The sequence below is a fragment of the Eriocheir sinensis genome, chromosome 65, assembly GCF_024679095.1.
Source record: "Eriocheir sinensis breed Jianghai 21 chromosome 65, ASM2467909v1, whole genome shotgun sequence".
Lineage (NCBI taxonomy): Eukaryota > Metazoa > Arthropoda > Malacostraca > Decapoda > Varunidae > Eriocheir > Eriocheir sinensis.
Genome location: NC_066573.1, coordinates 707036 through 730596, shown reverse-complemented (window position 1 = coordinate 730596; position 23561 = coordinate 707036). Strand labels below are relative to the sequence as shown.

At 42.2% G+C, this 23561-nt stretch overlaps 1 protein-coding gene across 1 annotated transcript in view; it reads left to right on the top strand.

Moving 5' to 3' along the window:
* Positions 1–1021: 1021 nt before the first annotated feature.
* The window catches only part of LOC126987492 (mucin-17-like), an 89859-nt gene continuing 67319 nt past the window's right edge, over positions 1022–23561 (top strand). The window contains exons 1-4 of the mRNA XM_050844457.1: positions 1022–2030; positions 2426–5745; positions 16444–16555; positions 22576–22768. Coding sequence (XP_050700414.1) covers positions 1047–2030; positions 2426–5745; positions 16444–16555; positions 22576–22768 — 4609 coding nt within the window. The 5' untranslated portion in view covers positions 1022–1046. The remainder of the gene's footprint in view (positions 2031–2425; positions 5746–16443; positions 16556–22575; positions 22769–23561) is intronic.

Below are 23561 nucleotides of genomic sequence, written 5' to 3'. Positions count from 1 at the left end.
TTTGCTTTTTTATGCCTTATTGCTATTTTACACTATTACTTTTCACCGTCGCTGCCATGCATTACAAGTCAAAAGAAGAAGAAGAAGAAGACAACACCGAGAGTTCTACAATTCTCATAAACTAGAGAAAAAGTTTTTTGGGGTGTGGTTCCACAGCACGGGGTGTTCTCTTATCTTGTTAATCAAGTAGTAAGCAAACCAGCTCTGCCAGTCCATTTTACGAGTTTCTTGGTGGGCCATCTTCCACTGCTCCTCACTCCTCAGCTACTGTCGTCGTCTGGTTGTTTACATACAGCCGTGAGGTACCCACTTACCCACGCTCATCCCCACAACCATTTTCCATTCATACGGACACCCAACAATTAATTCGCTCCCTGTTGGGCATACGGGCAACCGCGGTTGCCCATAGCCCCAATGGTTGGACACTGCCTTTTAAGGCAGCACGTACGACGTGGATGGTAGGTACACGCGACCTGTACATGTCAAAGCACCGGGAAACTCTGGGCGGTAATGCGCGAAAGTCGGGATGGTAAGAATTTAGAACTAAGTGCTAAATTCGAGGATCGCGGAACTTGGATAGCGGGAAACTTGAGAGGGTACTGTACTAGCTTTTTAAAATTGTGTTAAACCCAAATTGCACATTTTATACATGCATAAAATGAGAGGTACCTACATATTACAATATTGTGCTAGTCCAGGCCAAGTCTCATTCTTGGTTATCTTGTGTAGGCTACCTTGCTGCGTGACAAATTCAGACAAAATGGTGTTCACAAAATTATAGGAAAGTGGTGTAATGTTGGATTTTATGGAAGTTGAAATGACATAAAGTGGGGTTTGACTATATATATAACTGAAGTTATTTCATATATTTTCAACCAAAAAGGTGTTGGGATTATAATTCGTTAGGTTGATGTTTTATATACATCAATCCATGAAATATTTATTTAGAAATACTGCTGATCAGTTTCATTCCCAAATTTTTATACTTGATAGTTGTACATTTCAGTTTTTTAATATATATATTTTTCTTTTATTTAATTGTTCAGATGAGAGATGGCAGCAGATGCAAGAGTTACAAAACTCCACAGTGTGGTCATAATGTAACAAGGAGTTCAGCTTTGGTGCAAGATTCCACTGAAAGTCTCACACAAGCTCCAGCACCCACAATCACACAGTCTCAGATTGATGTTACCACCTATGTGCCAGTACTTCAGACGGAGGCTCTTCAGCAGACATCAGCTCAGTCTCAAGCACAGTCGCAAGCTCAATCCTCAACTCACAACTTCAAATCACATGTACACATCCAGTCACATCCCCAACCACTCATTCATACTGAAAGTTTGGTACTTGCAAAGGGAGATGGTCACAGCTGCCCCCAATCACAAGTTATGGTTCAGGTGATGCCCAGAACACTCACCCAAGAACTTGTTTACTCTCATCCTCAAGTGCTTTTGCAGACACATGTGAACACACAGTCTGAAGTACATTCTCCATCACAGATACAATCACATGTGCATGCACACTCCCAGACTCACACAAATTGTCATGTTCTTACACAAGTACACACACAGGCCCAGGAAAACACACACATGCCAAATCTACCACCAGTATGTACTCATTTACAGACAAATGATCAAGCACCACAACCACCACCCCCTTCTTCTCCTTCTCAGGCACAGTCACAAATCCAAAGGTATTCTCACTCACAATCACAGGCACTCACACAATTGCCCACACCACAGTTACTCACACAGTCACAAATACACTCACAGCCTCAGGCACAGTCCCAACCTCATATCCACATGCAGCCTCAAGTTCACACACACACTCAGGTACATACACAGCATCATGCTCCAATAGAACCTCATATGCACTCAAACTCCCAACCACAAACACTTCCAATTCCTTCCATAGACACCCATATTCATGCCCAGCCTCAGCTAGAGCCTTTGTCTATTCAGGCTCAGCTACCAGCTCTATCTCAAGCCTCACTCTCCACTACCCTGCCAGAGCTAGTGGTCACTACCCAGGTAACCATGATAGTTTTTGATATATAAAATTATATTTGTTTTTGTAATATTCTTAGGCATTGATATAAATAGTACAGTTGCTTGATAGTGAATATATAATCTGTACATAGTGTGATATAGTTAAAGTCTGCTTTGCCATAGTATCGTATTCATCACATTGTATTTACCGGTTTTTGACGCTTAACTATTACAAAAAGACATCAGTAATTAACCACTTTAACGATACCTATAAATGGATCTAGTTATCAGGGCCCAGAAGACAGTAATTGGGTTGGAAATTGGTAAATATAAGAGGCTGAGTAAGACAATCTGGCATTGACGGTTAAAGTATATCTAAGAAAGTTGAAAATAGCAAAATTTTATGAAATATTATCTTATATTATCTTGTATTTCAGATTGATAAGTCTCCACAGAAAAATACTGAAGGGCTAGAAGTAATTCATACTCCCATTTCTAGACAGCACAGCTCCCCTGCTGTGAGTCCTCAGAACCTCCACACCTCTTCAGTCACCATAAATGATGTGCTTGGGAGCAGCTCTCATACACAGCTCATGCACACCCTCACTGCTTTCCCTTTAACGGATCAGTTAAATTCTTCCATCACTCTTCAGCAGAATGGTGCCTCTCTCTCCCAAGCTTTGGCACAGCCCCCCACACAGAGCCAAATTATGGATTCCCTTAGTGTTGAAAGGGTGCTTATGCCTTCAAGAAGTAGTTTGGGACATACAGTAATCACCCAAGAACCTCCAGTGGAAATCAGTGGTCTTTCGACACTTCATGGACAGGAGAATTTTACTTCCTGCTCTGAACAACCATCCTCTTCAGTAAAGGAATCAGAAGCCTCAAAGCCCATAAGTTCCTCCCAACTGAGTTCTTCACAGATAAACTCACAACATTTAGGGGAACCACAATTAACTAGTTTGCATCTCTTACAAGGGAATAGTGGGGGGGTTCACCCATTGCCGGGAAAGACCTCCTGTGTGACTACAACAACCTCAACATTGATTGCTTCCAATCGCATGCTGAACAAGCTCCTGGACATTGTCAAGCCCCATATTCCGTCCCAGGTGACCAAGGCAGCAGAGATTGCACAACTTGTTCCTAACCTTACTGGTCGTCTTCCTCTGAACTCTTCCACTCATGCTGGAGAGCTAATACATGGTGCTGAAGTGGCTTTCACATCCTCCAGATGTGGTTCTAGTTCATATACAACCTTCACACGCAGCAGCATGGCCAGCATGTGTACAGTTACGAGCAGTACGAGGGGATCTGGTGGAGAGTTGGGTTGCAAAACATCTCCAACTCTATCAGCTGATACCATTTATAGCCTGTCACCAGCATTTCCAACCCATAGTTCTACCTTGGTCCAACCATCTGCTTCTCATAGACAGGTTGATGTTTTACAACAAGTAATGCTGACCCCTCAGCGCACATCCAGTATTGGTGAGCAACTAGAAGGATTAAGTTCTGAAAGTTTAAGACTTTTACCCCCAACTCCTAATGTCAGACGGACCTCCCCAGTGACTAGCTGTAGTGCATCCACTGCCAGTAGTCTTGCCAGTATCTTGCCATCAGACAAAATTATAAGAAAAACTGTCCCTTCAAACTGCCAGCCTTGTAGTGTACCTAAATCATTTGGCATATCAGGACTTCAAGGACTTAATAATGGACCAGCACTGTTGGAACCCAACTCTCGTTTTCAAGGTAGTTCCTGCAGCAAAACAAGTCTAATTACTTCTTCTGATCCCATGTTTACATCAGTGGCAGTGACATCTGGATGTTCTTCTCCACCCTCCCTTGGTACAGTAATGCCTGTTAAGCTTGGCACCATTGCCCATGAAGAGTTAGAGAAGTTGAAGGCTTTATCCTCAGACACGATGACTTCCCATCAAACTTTGGTTGATCTTCTTAGCAGAGGTTCAGCCTCTGATGGAGTTGTTGATAGTAACTGTGGGACAAACACATCCCTCACAGGTCTTACTGACTCTAGGCCTCCACATACCAGTGATGTGCTCCTCTCAGAGCTTCATCGCACTGATGAAAATGATCTCAGCCTGGGAGCCACACTCTCAACTACCACAGGAGAGGAGCTCCATAATGCAAGTAACTTGGCAGCAGAAGCTTCACTTGTTGCTGGTATGGAAGGAGACTCTGCCCCAATGCAAGAACTACCATCACCTCCCCTTTCCAGCTTCAGCCTGCCAAATATAACAGGAGATTTTATGGTAAATGAGGTTTCAGGAAGTAAACATTGTCATACAAGTCAGACCCAGCTTCCAGCGCTGCTTTCAAACCTCCCTACGGCTGACCTTGACCGGTTCCTGGACAATTCCAATACATGCATGTGCATAGATATTGGTCTTTCAGACTCTGAAGTTTCTCTTAATGCTGAGTCATCCTTTACTTATTCTCCAGGCAAGTCTCATACCCACAGGAAGTCCCTGACAGCCACAGGCTCAGAACTAACTTTTACCAGTGCCCTAAAAGCTGCCACTACAAAGCCCAGTAGTGAGGAGATAAAACCTCATTCAGATTCTGAAACTGCCAGCAATTTTTTGAACCATGAAAATCCCTTATTACAAGAATCTGTCAAGTTTCCTTCTGCTAGGACAAACTCTTTGCTTGTTAATATGGATATATCCTCAAACCAAGTGGATTTCCATCCATTAAAAGGAAAAACAGTTGATACTCCCAAATCATCTAATCAAACACAAATTAAATCTTCCCAAAGTCAACGGGGAAAGAGAAAAGAGGTATTTAAGAGAAATGAACTTTTGGTGCAGGTTGCTTGTTTTAAGTGCCGTTTGTGTTCTTTCCTCAGTCAGGATAAAGGGGAGATGGTCAACCACATGAAGGAGCTTCATAGCCAGTACTACTCTGATACTGAAGAATCAGAAGAGGATATTGGGCAAAGGGCACCCAAAAAGATTAAAGTTCTGTTGCCTCAGAGTGAGGGCAAGAAGTCTGGAAATCTTGGTAGAAGTTATGAAATTAAGAAATCCATCAGAGCCAACAGGCAGTGCAGTCAAAAGAGACAAAAACCTTGTCAGGAATCTTTCAATAAAGGTAAAAGCCATATGGTAAAGGGAGAGAGTAAACAAGTAGAAGGAAAGATGGGCGTTCACATCAAAAGTGAACCGAGGGAAGTTGGTGAGTTTGAAGGCAGCCTTATTGGTGAAGATGACAATGAGGCAGAGGAAGAGGAAGAGGAAAATGGAGAACAAGAGGAGGAAGAGGAGGAGGAGGAGGAGGAAAAAGAAGAGGAAAAGAAGGAGGATGCAGAACTGATCATTAAGATTGGTGAAAGTGAAAATAAAATTGGAGGGAGTGAACAAGAGTATGTACAGGGAGATGATACAAATGATAGCTCTACAACCAGCGTCAGTACTACCATAACAACCAAGGCCAGTAGAACACAAAGTAGTCTGATGCCCAATTCAAGAAACAGTACATTTACTAAGAAAAAAAATGTAAAAAAATCCTCGGATGATAATACAAGCATCCGCTGTGACGTGAATGGCTGCGGTCTGCGAATGAAGAGTGAGAGTAACATAATATATCATCGCAAGTGTCATGTCAACTCTATGCTGCAGTGCCAAGAGTGCCTCTCCACCAAGTTTCAAAGTTGGAGAGACCTTGCACTTCATTTGTGGAGACATCATCTCATTGACATGGAGCTCCATAAGTGTGACAAGTGTGACTACAAATCATATAGGTAAGGAATTTTTCTAGTTATTTATCTCTTGATTGAAAAGAATCTCACCTGTCAGATTTTCTAGTGTTTATATACAAAAAAATATTGACTGTGTGGCAAAAGTCTTGCTGCCCCAAAAAAGATTCCAAGAAAATTAATAAAAAAATATGAAAATCTGACCAGTGATTGGAGGGGGGTCTTTTTTATCACTTTTGGGGATATTTTTTTCCTTCTAGTTTTGATTTTCATCATATTTAAATGTAAATCAGTTAAAATGAACAGTTGTGGTGTACACTTGAGCCTTGATTTCCCAGACTAATAAGGGAAAGCACAAGTGTCTTGCCTATTCCTGAACATTTACACACATTTAACCCGGTAGCAGCGAGGATCATGTTCCTTAACTGTTAGCAGCAACGGGCCAAAGTTGTGCCATGATTTAACCTCTTCACTACGGCCGGGCCAAAACAGTGCCCCGCGCTGTATCCGAGACCACCGCACGCACCAAATTTCAAATGGTTTTCAGCCATAAACTCAACATTATCATCATGTATTATATATGAAAACATGCAAAATTAAATGGTGCACATAAAGAAACCTAAATTAATTGATAATGTTGAGATGTAAGCATAAATATAGAGATAAAATAACTCGTATGTTGGCTAAAGCGAGCCAGGACGCTGTATGTGTGTCCTCGGATATGGTACGGGGCACGCAAGGACGCAGTATACACGTCCTCGCGTTGAAGGGGTTAAGCCCCCCAAAATAGATGATACATAAGCTGATCACAAATGCTTTGATATATATTATGAAATGGTTTGTGTGAGTGATGATTTTTTTCTCATTTTTCTTGCTTAGAGGGACCATTAAGAAACATGATCCCCGCTGCTACCAGGTTAATGGTCCCTCCAAGCGAGAAAAATGAGAAAAAATCACCCCTCACACAAACCATTTCATAATATATATCAAAGCATTTGTGATCAAATTATGTATCATCTATTTTGGGGGGTTTATATCATGCCACAGATTTGGCCCGTCACTGCTACACGGTAAAGCCACAAATTTGGCCTGTCGCTGCTACACGGTAAAGCCACAGATTTGGCCCGTTGCCGCTACACGGTAAAGCCACAGATTTGGCCCGTCACTGCTACACGGTAAAGCCACAGATTTGGCCTGTCGCTGCTACACGGTAAAGCCACAGATTTGGCCCGTTGCCGCTACACGGTAAAGCCACAGATTTGGCCCGTCACTGCTACACGGTAAAGCCACAGATTTGGCCCGTCACTGCTACACGGTAAAGCCACAGATTTGGCCCGTCGCTGCTACACGGTAAAGCCACAGATTTGGCCCGTCACTGCTACCGGGTTAATGGTTCTTCCATCCATCATTATGGGTTCAAATACAGACTCATTATTGAATACCTTTAGAAAACTTATTTAACACTTCACTGATCTTTTTCTCCTCATCATCCCTCATTCTCATTACACTCTCACTCTATTTTAGTTTAATCTTAAGATATTTATTGAACAATTTTGATTCATCCTTATTTTTTTCCACTATGTTTTTTTCATAATTTTTTTCTTCCTTTCTTCTCACTCTTGTATATTCATTTCTAAGATGTTTTATAGCTTCCTGGGTCGGTTTCATTCTTTCTTCTTTTAAAAATTCTCCATGCTCTGTCTGTTTTTTTTTATTTTTTTTTATTTATTTATTATTTTTTTTAACGACTGAACCTATAGCACCGGTAGCCTTGCTTGAGGGGCCTGGATGGTATTCGGCCCCAGCCCATCATGGCTCAGGCAAGTGTTTATAGTGGCACCATCTTGCATTAAACTATTCCCTGTTTCCTTTCCTCTTTACTACATAGAATGGCAAACATTCATATACTCCTTCATTATATACCGTATTTCCTGCCATATAAGACGCACTTTTTTTCAAAAAACAAAATTCGAAAAATCACCCTGCGTCTTATACGCCGATGGTTAGATTTTGGTATCCTAGGTGTTGTTGTTACTGTTACGAAACCAACACCCAAAACACCTCCGTTTGACACAATAGTTCCCAGATGTTCCCAGAATGAAATATACTGTATTCTGTGGCGTGTAAAGCGCACTTTTTTTTACTTTGAAAATGCCAAAAAGTTACCCCTGCGTGGTATATGCCGAAGGTACAAATTTTGATTGATTTAAATAATGAATAGTGTGATGCAATAGGAAAGGAAAGTGTGAATAAGCAGATGAGAGGAGGAGGACATGACCATACAGATCACAAGAAGATGAAGATGCGCCACATGTAGGAGCCGAGGTGTGGTGTGAACACAAAACAACACACAACACTACCGCAGCGCACCAGTCACCAGTATGCCGGGTACCTTGGCGGTGATGGTTAAATCGGCTATTACACGGGAACAATATTGGTGAAGCAGGGTGCTGCCTGACATGACTGTTTGGCGATCGTGGGGCAGATTAGTCTGGAGGTATTTCTGCTGTGCACCGGCCCGGTCAGCTGACGTTTTCTGTGATACATGTTCGAAAGAACGGATATCCGTGGATGACTTAAGTCTTTGTTGTAAACGCATTTTTGTTTCTCATTGTAAAAGTAACTATATTAACCCTCTTGCGCACCGTAAGTTTCCAATAAGTTTCTATTCCACTCACCAAAAAAAAGGCTGGACCGGCCTTTTTTTTGCCGCTGCGATACTCTATATTCCCGGTCGCATTTTACCCTCACAGATATATCGTACCCCAATAAATTTGGTATCAATGGCTTCATTAAGACTTGTACTAGAACATGGGCAAATAAAAATAGAGGAAAATATAATATATAAACAATACAGACTTGTTTCAAGTCTTCATATAGAGTATTGTAAACCAACTCTTCCTCACTCGCTAGCTCAAAATTTTGTGGGCCAACTTTTTTAGCTGAATATATGTTTTGAAGCATAATTTAGTGAGGATTCTTATGGTAGCATCAAAATCCTCATACGCCTATTAGTTCCTGAGTTACACCGAGAAAACTGTTTTTTTTTCCTCCTGTCAGAGTAGGCTAACAAATAAAAATTGCTCAAAGCTTGTCATCTAGGCTCCTTAGAAATGTTGCCATATATTACCATTAACCCGTGGGCTTCGGCTATGGGAAAGCCGAGAAGTGGCAGAGAAACGGCATCAATACACTGCATTTTGAGACTAAGAAAAGAGCGTGGAACGTATCTCAGAGTACATCTCTCATGACCATAAAGCCGTTGAAAATATTTATTTGAACTCAAACTCCATTCCTTTTGGGTGGTGTTTGTTACAAAATAAACAGTCTCGTGACACGTGGCATCTAGCTGAGAGTCGCTTGTTGTCTACTTTAGGGAATTTGACAAGTGATTACTATATGGATAGCTAATTCAGTCTGTCATGACCTTACAGCACCACCTATGACAAATAAGCCCACCTCAAGATCAATTACCCACCACAATGACCATGCATGCATGGTGGGTTGCTCAATGCCGCCACCGCCTACAATTAGCTCGAATTAGGCGTTTTGAGCTGAGCCCCATACGAGGTCCACCGTTTCAGTGGACCAACTCGCGGGAGCCCAAAAATGGGTCCGCCAATGCTGCTGGGTTAAGAAACTTATCCCAACAAATGACGCTCCCAAATTTGACGCATTTTTACTGAAAACTTAATTTTTAATCAATTTTTGAAAGTTTATGTCGCATTTTGCGTCATCATGCGCCAGGACCTTTTACCCTTGATGACACAAAATGCGTCATCATGCGCGAGAGGGTTAAAACATAATATGACTGAAAGAAATTAATCAACATCTATTTCTCCTTGAAAGTAGGTATACGGTCCCTGAAAGTCAAGATCAAGACCAAGATTGCCCATCGAACGTAGCATCCCTGTGTGATTAGTTCCCTCAGTAGCTCGGTGAAAGTTACCGCCTGCACACTCGTTTCAAAATCACAGCTGCTCGGGGTAAGAGCACTGTAATTCTCCAACCAACAGTGGAACACTTTGAACACAGAGAAGGGCACTCAAAGCAACATACGGTATCATAGTCATAATTGTGAGTAAGGTGGCCGAATGTAATATTTCATACACATTAAGTTCAGAGAAAATGTGGAGTTTTTTATTTTTTCTAAATATATCTTGCCAAATTATAGGTGCATCTTATACCTTGGTGCGTCTTATATGGCGGGAAATACGGTACCTTTAACCCGGTAGCAGCAGGGATCAATCATGTTTCTTAATGGTCCCTCCAAGCGAGAAAAATTAGAAAAAATCACCCCTCACACAAACCATTTAATAATATATATCAGAGCATTTCTGATCAGATTATGTATCATCTATTTTTTGGGGTTTATATCATGGCACAAATTTGGCCCATCGCTGCTACATGTTAAAGCCACAAATTAGGCCCGTCGCTGCTACCGGGTTAAGAAATAGTCATACTTCTCTTGCACACACTTGAATTGGTTCATCGCCATCCAGTTTCTACTACTAAAAAACTTTCATTTCCTCATACTTTGTCTTATTATAGTTTCTCCTCTTATTTTTACGTTCTTTAACCCCTTTTGACCGCAAAACTTTTTCTCGGGAGATCCCCCTCGAACGCAAAAGTCAGCGGAAAATGACCTTTGAAGCTAAGAAAACGTCATAAAAGATATTTTATAGAAAATTTTCTGGTGCACCCTGCTGTGAAAGCCATTTCTATTTAGGTTGTTGCATTTGGCTAGAATTCCATGATTCCCTTAAAATTAAAACTTTTTACTGGTGCGACGTACAGAAAAAATTATTGAAGAAAAGTTGCTCATTTTATCACGATGGAGTCTGTAAAATATAGTTTATAATCTTTGACCTGGAAATTTACTGCCTACAGAGAGCCAAAGTTGCAGTGAAAGTCAAAGTAATTTTTGTAATTTTTTGTTGTTTTTTTCATTCAGGAATGAATCACATTGAATAAAAGTTGTAGAAAATCATCTGTATAACTCAACAGTGAAATCAGATTATGATTTGGACAGACCGTTTAGCTGGAATTCCATGATTCCCCCAAAAATCCAACTTCTGCTTCCCACTCCTCTGAACACTCCTGGGAACAAGATATTGGTTCATCTAGAACATCATGTATATCAGTGGAGGTGTCAAGACTACGCTCAGCACGCACACAATGAGCAGAAACTAAAGGAAGACTGCCGAAGCAGATCAGCTGAGGGAACATAATTGCTCTGCAAACGCCATGATGCGTAGGCAGGAACTGTAGACTATTTTTGGCACAGAGTGGTGGTAAGGGACAAAAGAGGTGTCAGTTAGTCACTTGGCATTGACAGGCCTAGTTATGCGTGCCCATCAAATTTCGGATAGCTTCTTGCTCTCGTTACCCATGTCTGATAGAACTATATGACGCCAGCAGCATCAACATCATTAAGGGGTTAATGTAATCTTGACAGTCACTGTCCAGTTCGACTTCCAGGGGCCAGATTCAGAAAAGAGGATGTAAGTTCAAGGATGTAACTCCCTACATCGTTTAGATTTACACCCTCCTCACATCCTTTGCTTCATCTGAATTCAGAGAAAAGGATGTGGGATCAGAGAGGCAGCTGATTGGGCGAAAGCCTTCATGACGTTATCAGGCTCGCCAGCGAATCCAAATCACTTAAGCAACGCGTGCCAGCCAATCACAAGGCAGCCGTGGCAGCAGCCGTGTGCTTGGAGGAAGAATAGTGTATTATTCCTCCAAGGAGAAAAGAATACAGCAGTAAAAGATAAATGAAAAGAACAAGTGTAAAAGTAGAAAACAAACAAAAGGGTAGAAAAGGGAAAACCAGAAAGACCAAAGTATAGGCTAAATTAAAAGGAAAATAAAATAGAAAAGCAAGAAATTCCTGGAAAAACAGAGCTCAGAGCAGAGTGAAGTATCTAAGTGTGTAGGTTAAGTATTTGAGTCTAAATAACCAAGAAGGACCTAAGAAGCTATTCAAAGCGGTACAGGTCAAAAGAAGAAGAAGAAGAACACCAGTCTTCCTCTTCTTCTTCAGCCATTGGCAGACCTGCATGACAGCTATAGTGAACTCTATAACATATAATCCATCCCTGGTGTAGCATATCGCTTTTAAAGAAGGAATTTGCTTTACTGACTCATATACTCTTATTTCCTTATCGTGAAACATTATATATAAAATATTTCATTGAAAATTAAAGAAGGGATGCAAGAGTTACACCTCCTCCGAGGCTGGCGTAACTTACACCAGAGTTACATCCTCGGCTACATCCTTTTTCTGTTTTCTGAATCCCGATGGGAGTGCGGAGGGATGTATCTCGGAGTTACATCGATGTAAGTGCTTTCTGAATCTGCCCCAGGATTTCATGGGCACTTTTTCCAAATGGGCATTCATGTTTCACCTCACTGGATATCTTAGTCCCTTTCGTAAATATTAAATCCAATCTTGCTGGCTCATCTCTGCCTCTGTGTCTAGTTTCCCCTTCTACCCACTGTGTCATAAGGTTACTTTCAATCAATTCCAGTAACTTTCCCACCCTTGCATTTTCATCTCAAACAACTCCTTGCAATTATCTTGTAAGAGGTCAGCATAGAGTTATCTCCCTTACCCTCATCTAGGTCAGCCAAAATCAGATTTTCTTTTATTGTCCCATTTAATTCATAATGATCCAAAAAATAGAAAAAATAGAATTAAAGTTCCTCTGATGACGAGCCTGATGACCCCTCTTTTATGTTTCTTATCTCCAACCATGGCTAACAATTAACCCGGTAGCAGCGGGGATCATGTTTCTTAAAGGCCCCTCTAAGCGACAAAAATAAGAAAAAATCACCCCTCACGCAAACCATTTCATAATATATATCAACGCATTTGCGATCAGTTTATGCATCATCTATTTTTTTTGGTTTATATCATGGCAAAAATATGGCCCGTCGAAGGTACACAGTAAAGCCGCAAATTTGGCCCGGCGCTGCTACCAGGTTAATCAGATGCTAACTGACCATCATTATCCATTTTTACTTCATACACTCGCTCCAAAAAATATAGTGATCAAAACTCATTCTTCAGTATACAGGTTGAGAATCCTTTATCCGAAATTCCAGAATCCAAAAGTTTTTTGAATGCTGACATGACGCGTCAAATATGGAAAATTCCACAAAGTGATGGGAAGGTTCCACCAAGAACAGCTGTTGTGTACTGCTCAGGGTTGCCAGGTCTGTGCTTTACCTGCCCAATTGGGTGGGTAAACCTACTTGTGTCGACACCTTGGGCATAAAAACATCTGCCCGCCACTAACGCGGGTTTTGGGCGGCTTTTGGGATGGGATTGGGCGGGAACATAGTCCACGACCTGGACACTGGTGGTGCTATGCGTTAAATCTGTTGTCAGCAGTCGTCACATTAACACCTTCACTCGTTACTCATTGTGATTACCTCATGTTGTGTGCTTTGTGGTGTAAAGATATTGTTGAAGATGTCAAAAGGGCCTGTATATTCCAAAATTCCGAATTCCGAAGTCCCAGGGATTTCTGATAAGGGATTCTCAACCTGTACTGAAAATAAAAAAACTTTTCAATCGTCTGCCTCCTAATTAGTGGTGGTGTCATAGGGTCCAGTGGGGGCCCAACTGCTGCTCCAGGAACCCAGGGGCACATGGGAAAGGTCCCCAAGTGAGCTGATAATCATTCACCCACTCCCTATTAGATTGATTAGGAACTTTAACCTGGTAGCAGCGACGGGCCAAATTTGTGGCTTTACCGTGTAGCAGTGACGGGCCAAATTTGTGGCTTTACCGTGTAGCAGTGATGGCCCAAATTTGTGGCTTTACCGTGTAGCAGTGACGGGCCAAATTTGTGGCTTTACCGTGTAGCAGTGACGGGCCAAATTTGTGGCTTTACTGTGTAGCAGTGACGGGCCAATTTTGTGGCTTTGCCGTGTAGCAGTGACGGGCCAAATTTGTGGCTTTACTGTGTAGCAGTGACAGCTCAATTTTGTGGCTTTACCGTGTAGCAGTGACAGCTCAATTTTGTGGCTTTACCGTGTAGCAGTGATGGGCCAAATTTGTGGCTTTACCGTGTAGCAGTGACGAGCCAAATTTGTCCCATGATATAAACCCCCCAAAATAGATGATACATAAGCTGATCACAAATGCTTTGATATATATTATGAAATGGTTTGTGTGAGGGGTGATTTTTTCTCATTTTTCTCGCTTGGAGGGACCATTAACCCGTAAACTGCGCCAGACACCTCAAGATGCTATGAGTTAGACTGCGCCAGACATCTTAAGATAACGCATGTTCCAAGGTGAATATTTATATTTCCCGCGATGCCAAAGTATATTCCAGTGAACCTTGTGTGGCAGCATCATCTCTCTTTCGCACCATGTTGTCACCATCATCATATTAGTTGCTCTTTAGCAGCCATGGAGAGTAGAATTATGTCATCTACTGATGCCAACCAGTCTCATATAGCTTCTGCGGTCATGACCGAGGGGGAGGCATTGGAGGGGGTAAAAAGAGAGTGTTGGTAAAGAGAAAGATTGTACAGGTAACTCTCGATTTACGCGAGTATTGTGCCCTTGAAGAGGTCGCATAAATCAAAAACAATGTAAATCAAACAAGAGGTAGGTTTGTACCTCTATTGCCTACTGTATCACTCTGACTCCTCTCCCTCTTGTGGTTCCTCCTCTGGCTGCCCTTCCCCTCGTGGTAACACAGCAGCGAGGGTGTTGTTGTTGTTGAGTAGCGTGGCAGCGTGGGTACTGTATTGTTGTTCAAGTGGCGCGCGGGAAAAACTGAGCTCAGCTGTGTGGCTGTGGCGCTGTGTGAGTCCAGTTGTGTGAGATATCTGGTGGCCACTTCATAAAATATCGCGCATAAGTGAAAAAAACGTGTAAATTAAATATTTATTTGGATTTTGGACCCCGCGTTATTTCAAAAACGCGTAAACCAAACTTGCGTAAATCGAGAGTTACCTGTATTGTGTCCTTGAAGAGGTCGTGTAAATCAAAAACAATGTAAATCAAACAAGAGGTAGGTTTCTATCAAAAAATAAATATTCACTTCATTCAGTGGAGAGAGAGAGAGAGAGAGAGAGAGAGAGAGAGAGAGAGAGAGAGAGAGAATATCCATATCACCGAGATATCCACTCAGACACTCAGTCTCAGCCTCACTCGTGTGAGGAAGAAATGAGGGACACCATGAACGACTGGCTAGTATTGGTACTGGTACCGAGCAGTCTGGTACCGGTACCGTACCGTATAGCTGGTACCGTTAGTACCGGTATTGGTACCGGTTCCTGCACACCCTCATTGTTGAGTAGCGTGGCAGCGTGGGTACTGTATTGTTGTTCAAGTGGCGCGCGGGAAGAACTGACCTCAGCTGTGTGGCCGCGGTGCCGTGTGAGTCCAATTGTGTGAGACATCTGGTGGCCACTCCATAAAATATCGCGTATAAGTGGAAAAAACGTGTAAATTAAAAATTTATTTGGATTTTGGACCCCGCGTTATTTAAAAAACGCGTAAACCAAACTTGCGTAAATCGCAAGTTACCTGTAGTAGACAAATTTGAAAGAGACAGTGATTCAGATTGCATTCAACCATCAGATTCAGCTGGTCTGAGGAAGCGTGGCAAGCGTGATCATGCTGCTGGCGCTCAAGGTCACAGACACGTTGCCTCTCCAACAGTGCGGAAAGTTACTAGCTAGCCTAGTCACTCACTGACACCATCATCACTGTCTGATGATTCAGAGTGGCAGAAAGATGAGGAAAATGACAGTGGGGGTATAAGAGAAGACTCAGCTAATGAACTGAGTGAGGGAGGGGTGTCAGCTGGGATGGGAGAGGAGGGGGAAGCAGAGGGAAAACAGGAGCCTCAGAGACGCGAGACAACGTGTACTCCATTCGTCTGGTCTGATGGATCAAATTTTGTGCCAGACATTCATAACTTTGACAAGAATATTGCTGGTGTGACTAATGACTGGCCTCTTGATAATGATGTGCAAGAGGTTGATTATCGAAATTGACAAAGTGATGTTTCCTGTGATATATTTTGTTTGTTGCAAATGAAATGAATAATTAGTGGCAAGAGAATGTTTAGATGTGACTGTGCCGTGTGTCACCTTCCCTCTGCCACCGTCCTATCTACCCCGTCACTACCAGCGCTCCCAAGGTCGCCTCATATCCACAACCTTTATCGCGCCATCATTGCCACATTAAGTGAATTATTATTTTTTTTGCACTATTTGGTGCTCAACATGTCCTTCTTGGGTGTTGTAATACTAAAAATTGTTTTCCACCAGGTTATTGTTTTGACATTTATTGCACACCCAGGAGCTATTCCCAAATCTTAATTTCGCAGTTAATGGGTTAAGAAACATGATCCCCTCTGCTACCGGGTTAATAGGGTTTTTGCTTTTTTGCATTTATTTATTTATTTTTTTTTTATCACAAAGGCACTAATGATTATTTTTCCTTAATTTGAATAACAAACAGTAATGTTTAATACTGAATTATATGTGTTTGGTTCCAATTTAAAGCCCCCTTTTTTTTTTGTTAATTTAAAAATGAGTCATTTTTAGTGCTTGCCCAAGTAAATTAAGGTGCCAAAATAGCCTCAGCATTCTAGGGTTAATAGCTGTATCAACTGATCTATTACTTCTTCACATATGGAACATCTCATTCAAATGCAAAATTAAAATATCATTCATTGGGTGTATCATTTAATTTTGTTCTTTCAGCTACAGCAAATTGATGAATGTTCACCACAAGATACACAGTGATGAGCGTCCTTCCCTCTGTGACATTTGTGGGAAGCGTTTCAAAACGCCCAAGCAACTTCGAAACCATAAGGTTAGAACCTCACAATCTTCCACCTCCCACAGTGTTGCTTACATGCATAAATTGTTGTCATATGATTATGTGAATAAGATAAATACAACGAAACCTCAATTGTCAAACAACTCATCTCGAGCTAATCAGTTCCAGAACATATTTTCTGAACAAAAAACACACTGGTTTCCAATTAGAATCTCAGCTCAGGCAAGCCTGCACAAGCTGTACTCCGAGAGTTACTTGTGCCAATGATTGAGTGGCGTTCTCAGATGCGCAATAAATCATTACATGTACAGTAATCAGATTAACTTAATCCCTTCAATATGAGGACGCGTATACTGCGTCCTTGCGTGCCCCATACCATGTCCGAGGACGCGCATACTGCGTCCTGGCTCGCTTTAACCAGCATGAGTTATTTTTTCCTGGATATTGTACAATTGTTTTTATGATGTAGGTCACATATGATACAGTGTCTTATTTGACTTTCAATGTTATTATTGTGTAAGAACATAAGTGTGTCTTGCGCGCATTTGTACTTGACAGTAACAATCAATTCTAACAGAAAATAACTAAAATAATGAGAAAGAAATGATTATGTGTATGTGTGTGGAGTTCCTCTTCCCTCAAGTTGCCAAGTGGCTGTCTGTAAGTGCAATGTCTCACCACCACCTCAGCTCTGGGACATGGCTTGTGCGGGAGCTGCGTCCTCCCCTCCCTGCCTCCCCCTCACATCCATCCCGCTGTCTCTGTTCTCTTTCTTCCTTCCTTCCTTATACCTCCTCCCTGCAGTGTGTGTGTGTGTGTGTGTGTGTGTGTGTAATTACGTAGTTGTATTTACCTAGTTGTAGTTTTACAGGGCCTGGGCTTTACGCTCGTGTGGTCCCGTCTCCATATCTGCATTTATCCAACTTTTCCTTAAAGCTTTGCATACTCCTCGCCAATACTACATCCTCACTTAGTCTGTTCCAAACCTCCTTATTTCTTTGCGGGAAGCTAAATTTCTTTATGACTCTCAAGCATCTTCCCTTCCTCAGTTTTTTGCTATGTCCTCTTGTGTTTCTGGAGGTAATTCCTTCTCTTAGTAGTAACTCCTCGTTATCTACTTCTTCCATTTTGCTCAATAATTTATAGATTTGTATTAGGTTTCCCCTTTCTCTTCTTTGTTCTAGTGTTGGTAAGTCCATTTCCTTTAGTCTTTCCTCATATGTCAATCCCTCCAGCTCTGGAACCATTTTTGTTGCCATCCTTTGTATTCTTTCTATTTTCTTTATGTGTTTCTTCTTATGGGTAGACCACACTGCCTCTGCACATTCCAGTTTTGGTCTGATCATAGTGGTAATTAATTTTTTCACCATATCCTTAACCATGTAGTGGAATACTATTCCAATATTTCTCGCCATGTTATACGTGTCACCAAATATCCGATTAACATGACTCTCTTGCTGTTTATTATCTTGAATTATTACTCCCAGATCTCTCTCTTTGTGTACTTTCTTTAATATTTCACCATCTCCCATTTTATATGTCATGTTGGTCCTCCTTCACTTTTTCCCATTTCCATAACATGACATTTCTTCACATTGAATTTCATCTCCCATTCCATACTCCATTTCCAGATCTTGTTTAGGTCTTCTTGCAGAATTTCACAGTATGTAAGATAGCAGTTTTGCATCGTCTGCAAACAGGCTCATATAACTATTTACAACCTCTGGCGTGTCAATATATACTAGGAAAAGTATTGGTAACAATACCGATCCCTGAGGCGCTCCACTCTCTACGGTTCTCCATTCCGATTTTATGTCCTTAACCACTGTTCTCATCTCTCTTCCCCTTAAGTAGCTTTTCATCCAGTTCTTCATTTTCCCTTTCAATCCTCCTTTATTTTCTAGCAGTCTTGTCTGTGGAACTTTGTCAAACGCCTTCTTCAGGTCTAGGTAGACGCAATCAACCCATCCGTCCCTTTCCTGTATTTTATCTGTCACTCTTGAGTAAAAGCTCAGTAAGTTTGTCACACATGAGCTCCCTTTTCTGAATCCATACTGTTTACTTGTGATTAAATTATGCTCTTCTAGAAATTTTGTCCATTGTTTCTTTCTCACTTTCTCACATATTTTGCATACTACACTGGTCAATGATACGGGTCTGTAGTTCAGGGGTTCTTCCTTCCTTCCACTTTTGTATGTGGGGACCACTTCGGCCCTCCGCCACTCCTTAGGCACTGTACCAGTTGTTATTGAGCATTTAATGATGTCATATATCGGTCTAACCAACTCATTTCTACATTCTTTCAATATATACCCTGAGACTCCATCTGGTCCTACGGCTTTCCTCTCTTCGTGCTCCACCAACAACTCATATATCTCCTCTTTATTTACTGTAACTTCTTCCATATGAACATTTATCTTGTTTTCTTGTGGCTCATTAAATATTGATTCATAAGTAAAAACTTGCTGGAACTTTTTGTTTAATAACTCCGCCATGTCTTTAGGTTCATTGATTGTCACATTCCCATCGCTCAGTCTTTCAATTGTTTCTCTTGGTTTAATCTTATTATTTATGAATATATTAAACAGTTTAGGTTGTTCCTTGCACTTTTCCACAATATCCTTTTCATATCCCTTTTCTTCTTCCTTCCTTATTTTCACATATTCATTTCTCGCTACCTTAAACTCTTCCTTATTCCTTTGGTGTGTGTGTGTGTGTGTGTGTGTGTGTGTGTGTGTGTGTGTAATTCACCTCTTGGTCTGCTGCGGGTCTCTCGAAACAGCCAGCCATTCCCCTACGGAAGGAGCTCAGAGCTCGGTGACTGATCTTTAGGTAGGACTGAGACCACTCACACACAACACACCGCGACAATGAGGTCACGACTCCTCACCTTACGTCGCGTACCTACTCACTGCTAGGTGAACAGGGGCTACACGTGAAAGAAGATAAACCCAACTCATCTTCACCTGGTCGGGGAATCGAACCCCGGTCCTTCTGGTTGTGTGTGTGTGTGTGTGTGTGTGTGTGTGTGTGTGTGTCCAGAATAATCTTATTATATATTATTCTTTCAGTTCATCCTTTCCTCCTCCCCCATTACTACCACCTACCTCCTCCTCCTTTTTCTGCCGCTTCTAATTAATCTTTTCCCTTTTCCCACCCTGGTTAGTCCTCAAGTAAGTCAGTATCATCTTAGGTTTTAGATTTTGGTTTGACGTTCCCTAAACAGCACACCCTTTCCATCACTTGCTCACAGTATTATCACCCCACACACACACACAATGAAGAAAAGGCTGGACGAATGTAGATATGGAGACGGGACTATTAGAGCTTAGCTTGAGCCCTGTAGACTTCAAATAGGTAAATACAAATAGGTAAATAGATAAATACACAAAAACAAGGTCCTTACAAACTAGAAGATTTGCAAAGTAAAAACCAGCAAAGTAGGAGAACCACCTGTAACTATCGCAGCCTCCCCTGTATAGGAGAGTAGCAAGACATCTCTTTTTCTGAAATTGAGCTCTTTTCTAGGTCACCCAGCGGTTAATGGGTACCAGGTATTAATTGGGGGTTGTGTCCCATCTCCTGGGGTCTGTTCCCTTCTCCTATAATTCCTTCCCCCTCTGTCTCTCTCCGGCACATGACCACAGATGTTGCGCCGACTAAACCAAACTTTCCTTCCTCTTCTAGGTCACATTCTTTGTTGTTTTACTTTAGCAGTGTGTGGGATTTTTCTGTTGTTTGTTTTCTGCCCTTTATCTTTCTCCCTTGCTGCTTTACACACACACACACACACACACACACACAAAAAAAAAAAAAAGTCGAGAGGGCTTAGCACCAGCAACTAAAGTGAAAATAATTAATGAATTTTTACATTTTTGCTGGGTTTCTTTTTCACTTTTCCAGCCCCCCATTTTCTTCCTCTCATATGTTACCTATAGCTTACATATGAGAGGAAGAGATAGATGTTGGGACTGTGTGGCAGAGCAGAGGGGAGGAAAGGACCCGCGGGAGCCTACGCCAAAATGGACTCGACAAATTGGTTTCACTATAGCCATCTTTTCTTGCAGTTGCTGAGAATGATCTGAATGTTGGTGTTGACCGGCTTTCATGATGATGTCTCTTTGTTACTATTTTAGAGGTGATGAGTTACTATTGGTAGCTAAGTTATATTAGGAAGGTGTAGTCAAGTTCAGAATTGCAAATGATGCTGCCGCTAAGTGCCACCTACCAGCCAGCAGACGGTGCTTTTTTTTTATATATATATATATTTATTTATTTTTTTTTTTTTACGTCGTGGCCTATTGCGCCGGTAGGCTTCTTCCCGGTGGATTCTGATGGTCGGCCCAAGGCTTCTTCCCGGTGGATCCTGATGGTTGGCCCAAGGCTTCTTCCCGGTGGATCCTGATGGTCGGCCCAAGGCTTCTTCCCGATGGGGCCTGATGGTCGGTCCAAAGCTTCTTCCTGGTGGATCCTGATGGTTGGCCCAAGGCTTCTTCCCGGTGGGGCCTGATGGTCGGCCCAGCCCGTTCTGGAGCAGGCAGTGTTTATAGTGGCGCCATCTTGCATTGGCTCATGCTGCCCTCCCAGAGCTCATCTTTAATCCGAGAATCTAGAGTCTGGGTTGATAGGTGGTCTTCTGGACAGCATGTGGGTAGTTTTAAGCCACTCGGCGGCGGCTGAAAAATCCCAGCTTGGTGGCACCGGGCGGGGATTGAACTCACGTCATCCTTAATGCGGCGCTGTCACACTATCCATTCAACCAAGAGGTATAAGCAAGTGTGTGTGTCTGACATGGCATAGCAATAGCAACTTTTGAGACCACCAGTGTTTCACTGCTGTTTTTTCTGTTACACATCATGAGAGAATCATATCTTTGGGTTTCACATCTGCCTCAGGAGGCATATTTTGTTAGTTCAAAAATTTAATAACTATGATTTAGGTTTAGTTTACATGTCAAGAGTAGTGTATGTACATGGATAGAATGACGGCGCCGCATTCAGGAGGACGTGAGTTCAATCCCCGCCCGGTGCCACCAAGCTGGGATTTTTCAGCCGCCGCCGAGTGGCTTAAAACTACCCACATGCTGTCCAGAAGACCACCTATCAACCCGGACTCTAGATTCTAGGATTAAAGATGAGCTCTGGGAGGGCAGCATGAGCCAATGCAAGATGGCGCCACTATAAACACTCGCCTGTGCCAGAACGTGCTGGGCCGACCATCAGGCCCCACCGGGAAGAAGCCTTGGGCCGACCATCAGGATCCACCAGGAAGAAGCCTTGGGCCGACCATCAGGATCCACCGGGAAGAAGCCTTGGGCCGACCATCAGGATCCACCGGGAAGAAGCCTTGGGCCGACCATCAGGATCCACCGGGAAGAAGCCTACTGGCGCAATAGGCCACGACGTTAAAAAAAAAAAAAAAAAACATATCCAAATAGTAACCCATCACCACTAGGTTAGCAAAAAAGAGATATTGTCACAAGAGCAGATTAGCACCAAGACTCAGATCATGCATGGCGCATGTAAATATGAAACATCTAATAGCCATACCATCCCGACGGGGTGAGTGCTGCGGGATGGTTCTGATATTACACAAGATAGTAACAAAGGGATGATTAGCTGTTTTTTTTGTGAAGTGGTGACACTTTTCTGTGATAGACTAATTATTTTGAGGTTTCTATGAAACAGTTGGAAAATGAGATGTTGGAAACCTTGATGCTTTCATATATATACATTTCAAACATTGCTCAAGCTTCCCACTTTTGTTTTTAATCATTCCACGTATCACTTTTGTTAACCTGGTAGCAGTGGGGATCATGTTTCTTAATGGTCCCTCTAAGCGAGAAAAATGAGATAAAATCATCACTCACACAAACCATTTCATAATATATATCAAAGCATTTGTGATCAGTTTACGTATCATCTAATTTGGGGGGTTTATATCATGGCACAAATTTGGCCCGTCGCTACTACACGGTAAAGCCACAAATTTGGCCCATCGCTGCTACCGGGTTAAAGGCAGTAAAATCCACACTTTTTTTTATTTCCTTTCAGACTCTACATATGAAGAAAACGGAAGCACCGCAGCACCAGTGTGAGATATGCCATCGTCCATTTTCCGACAAGAGAATGCTTAGAAATCATCAGGAATCTGTACACAAGAAAGTGAAGCCTTTCTTGTGTAATTACTGTGGGTACTCTACTGCATCACGCTCTACTCTAAAGATGCATATGAGGCAACACACAGGTATTTATTTAAACTTTGCATAAACTTCTCCTGTAAGTTAGATTTAACCCATCCGCTGCGATTGGCACGGATTTGGCTTTCAGTGGTAGCCCGGTAACATATACTCCCAGGTCTTTCTCTGCCTCTGTGGTGGATAGTGGAATGTGTCCCATGTGGTATTGGTGTGCTTGATATTCTCTCCCAAGGTGCAGGACTTTATTTTTTTCTGTCATTGAATTGTAGCAGCCACTTTTTGTTCCATTCCTGTAGCTTGGTGAGGTCTGACTGTAGGAAATTCGCAGTCAAGGGGTTAATCATGTAGCAGCGGGGATCATGTTTCTTAATGGTCCCTCTAAGCGAGAAAAATGAGAAAAAATCATCACTCGCACAAACCATGGCATGATATATATCAAAGCATTTGTGATCAGTTTATGTATCATCTATTTTTGGGGGTTTATATCATGGCACAAATTTGGCCCGTCGCTGCTACACGGTAAAGCCACAAATTTGGCTGTCATCTGCTACACAGTAAAGCCACAAATTTGGCCATCGCTACACAGTAAAGCCACAAATTTGGCCCATCGCTGCTACACAGTAAAGCCACAAATTTGGCCCATCGCTGCTACACAGTAAAGCCACAAATTTGGCCCGTCGCTGCTACACGGTAAAGCCACAAATTTGGCCCGTCGCTGCTACACAGTAAAGCCACAAATTTGGTCTGTCATTGCTACAGTAAAGCCACAAATTTGGCCCGTCGCTGCTACACAGTAAAGCCACAAATTTGGCCCGTCATGCTACACAGTAAAGCCACAAA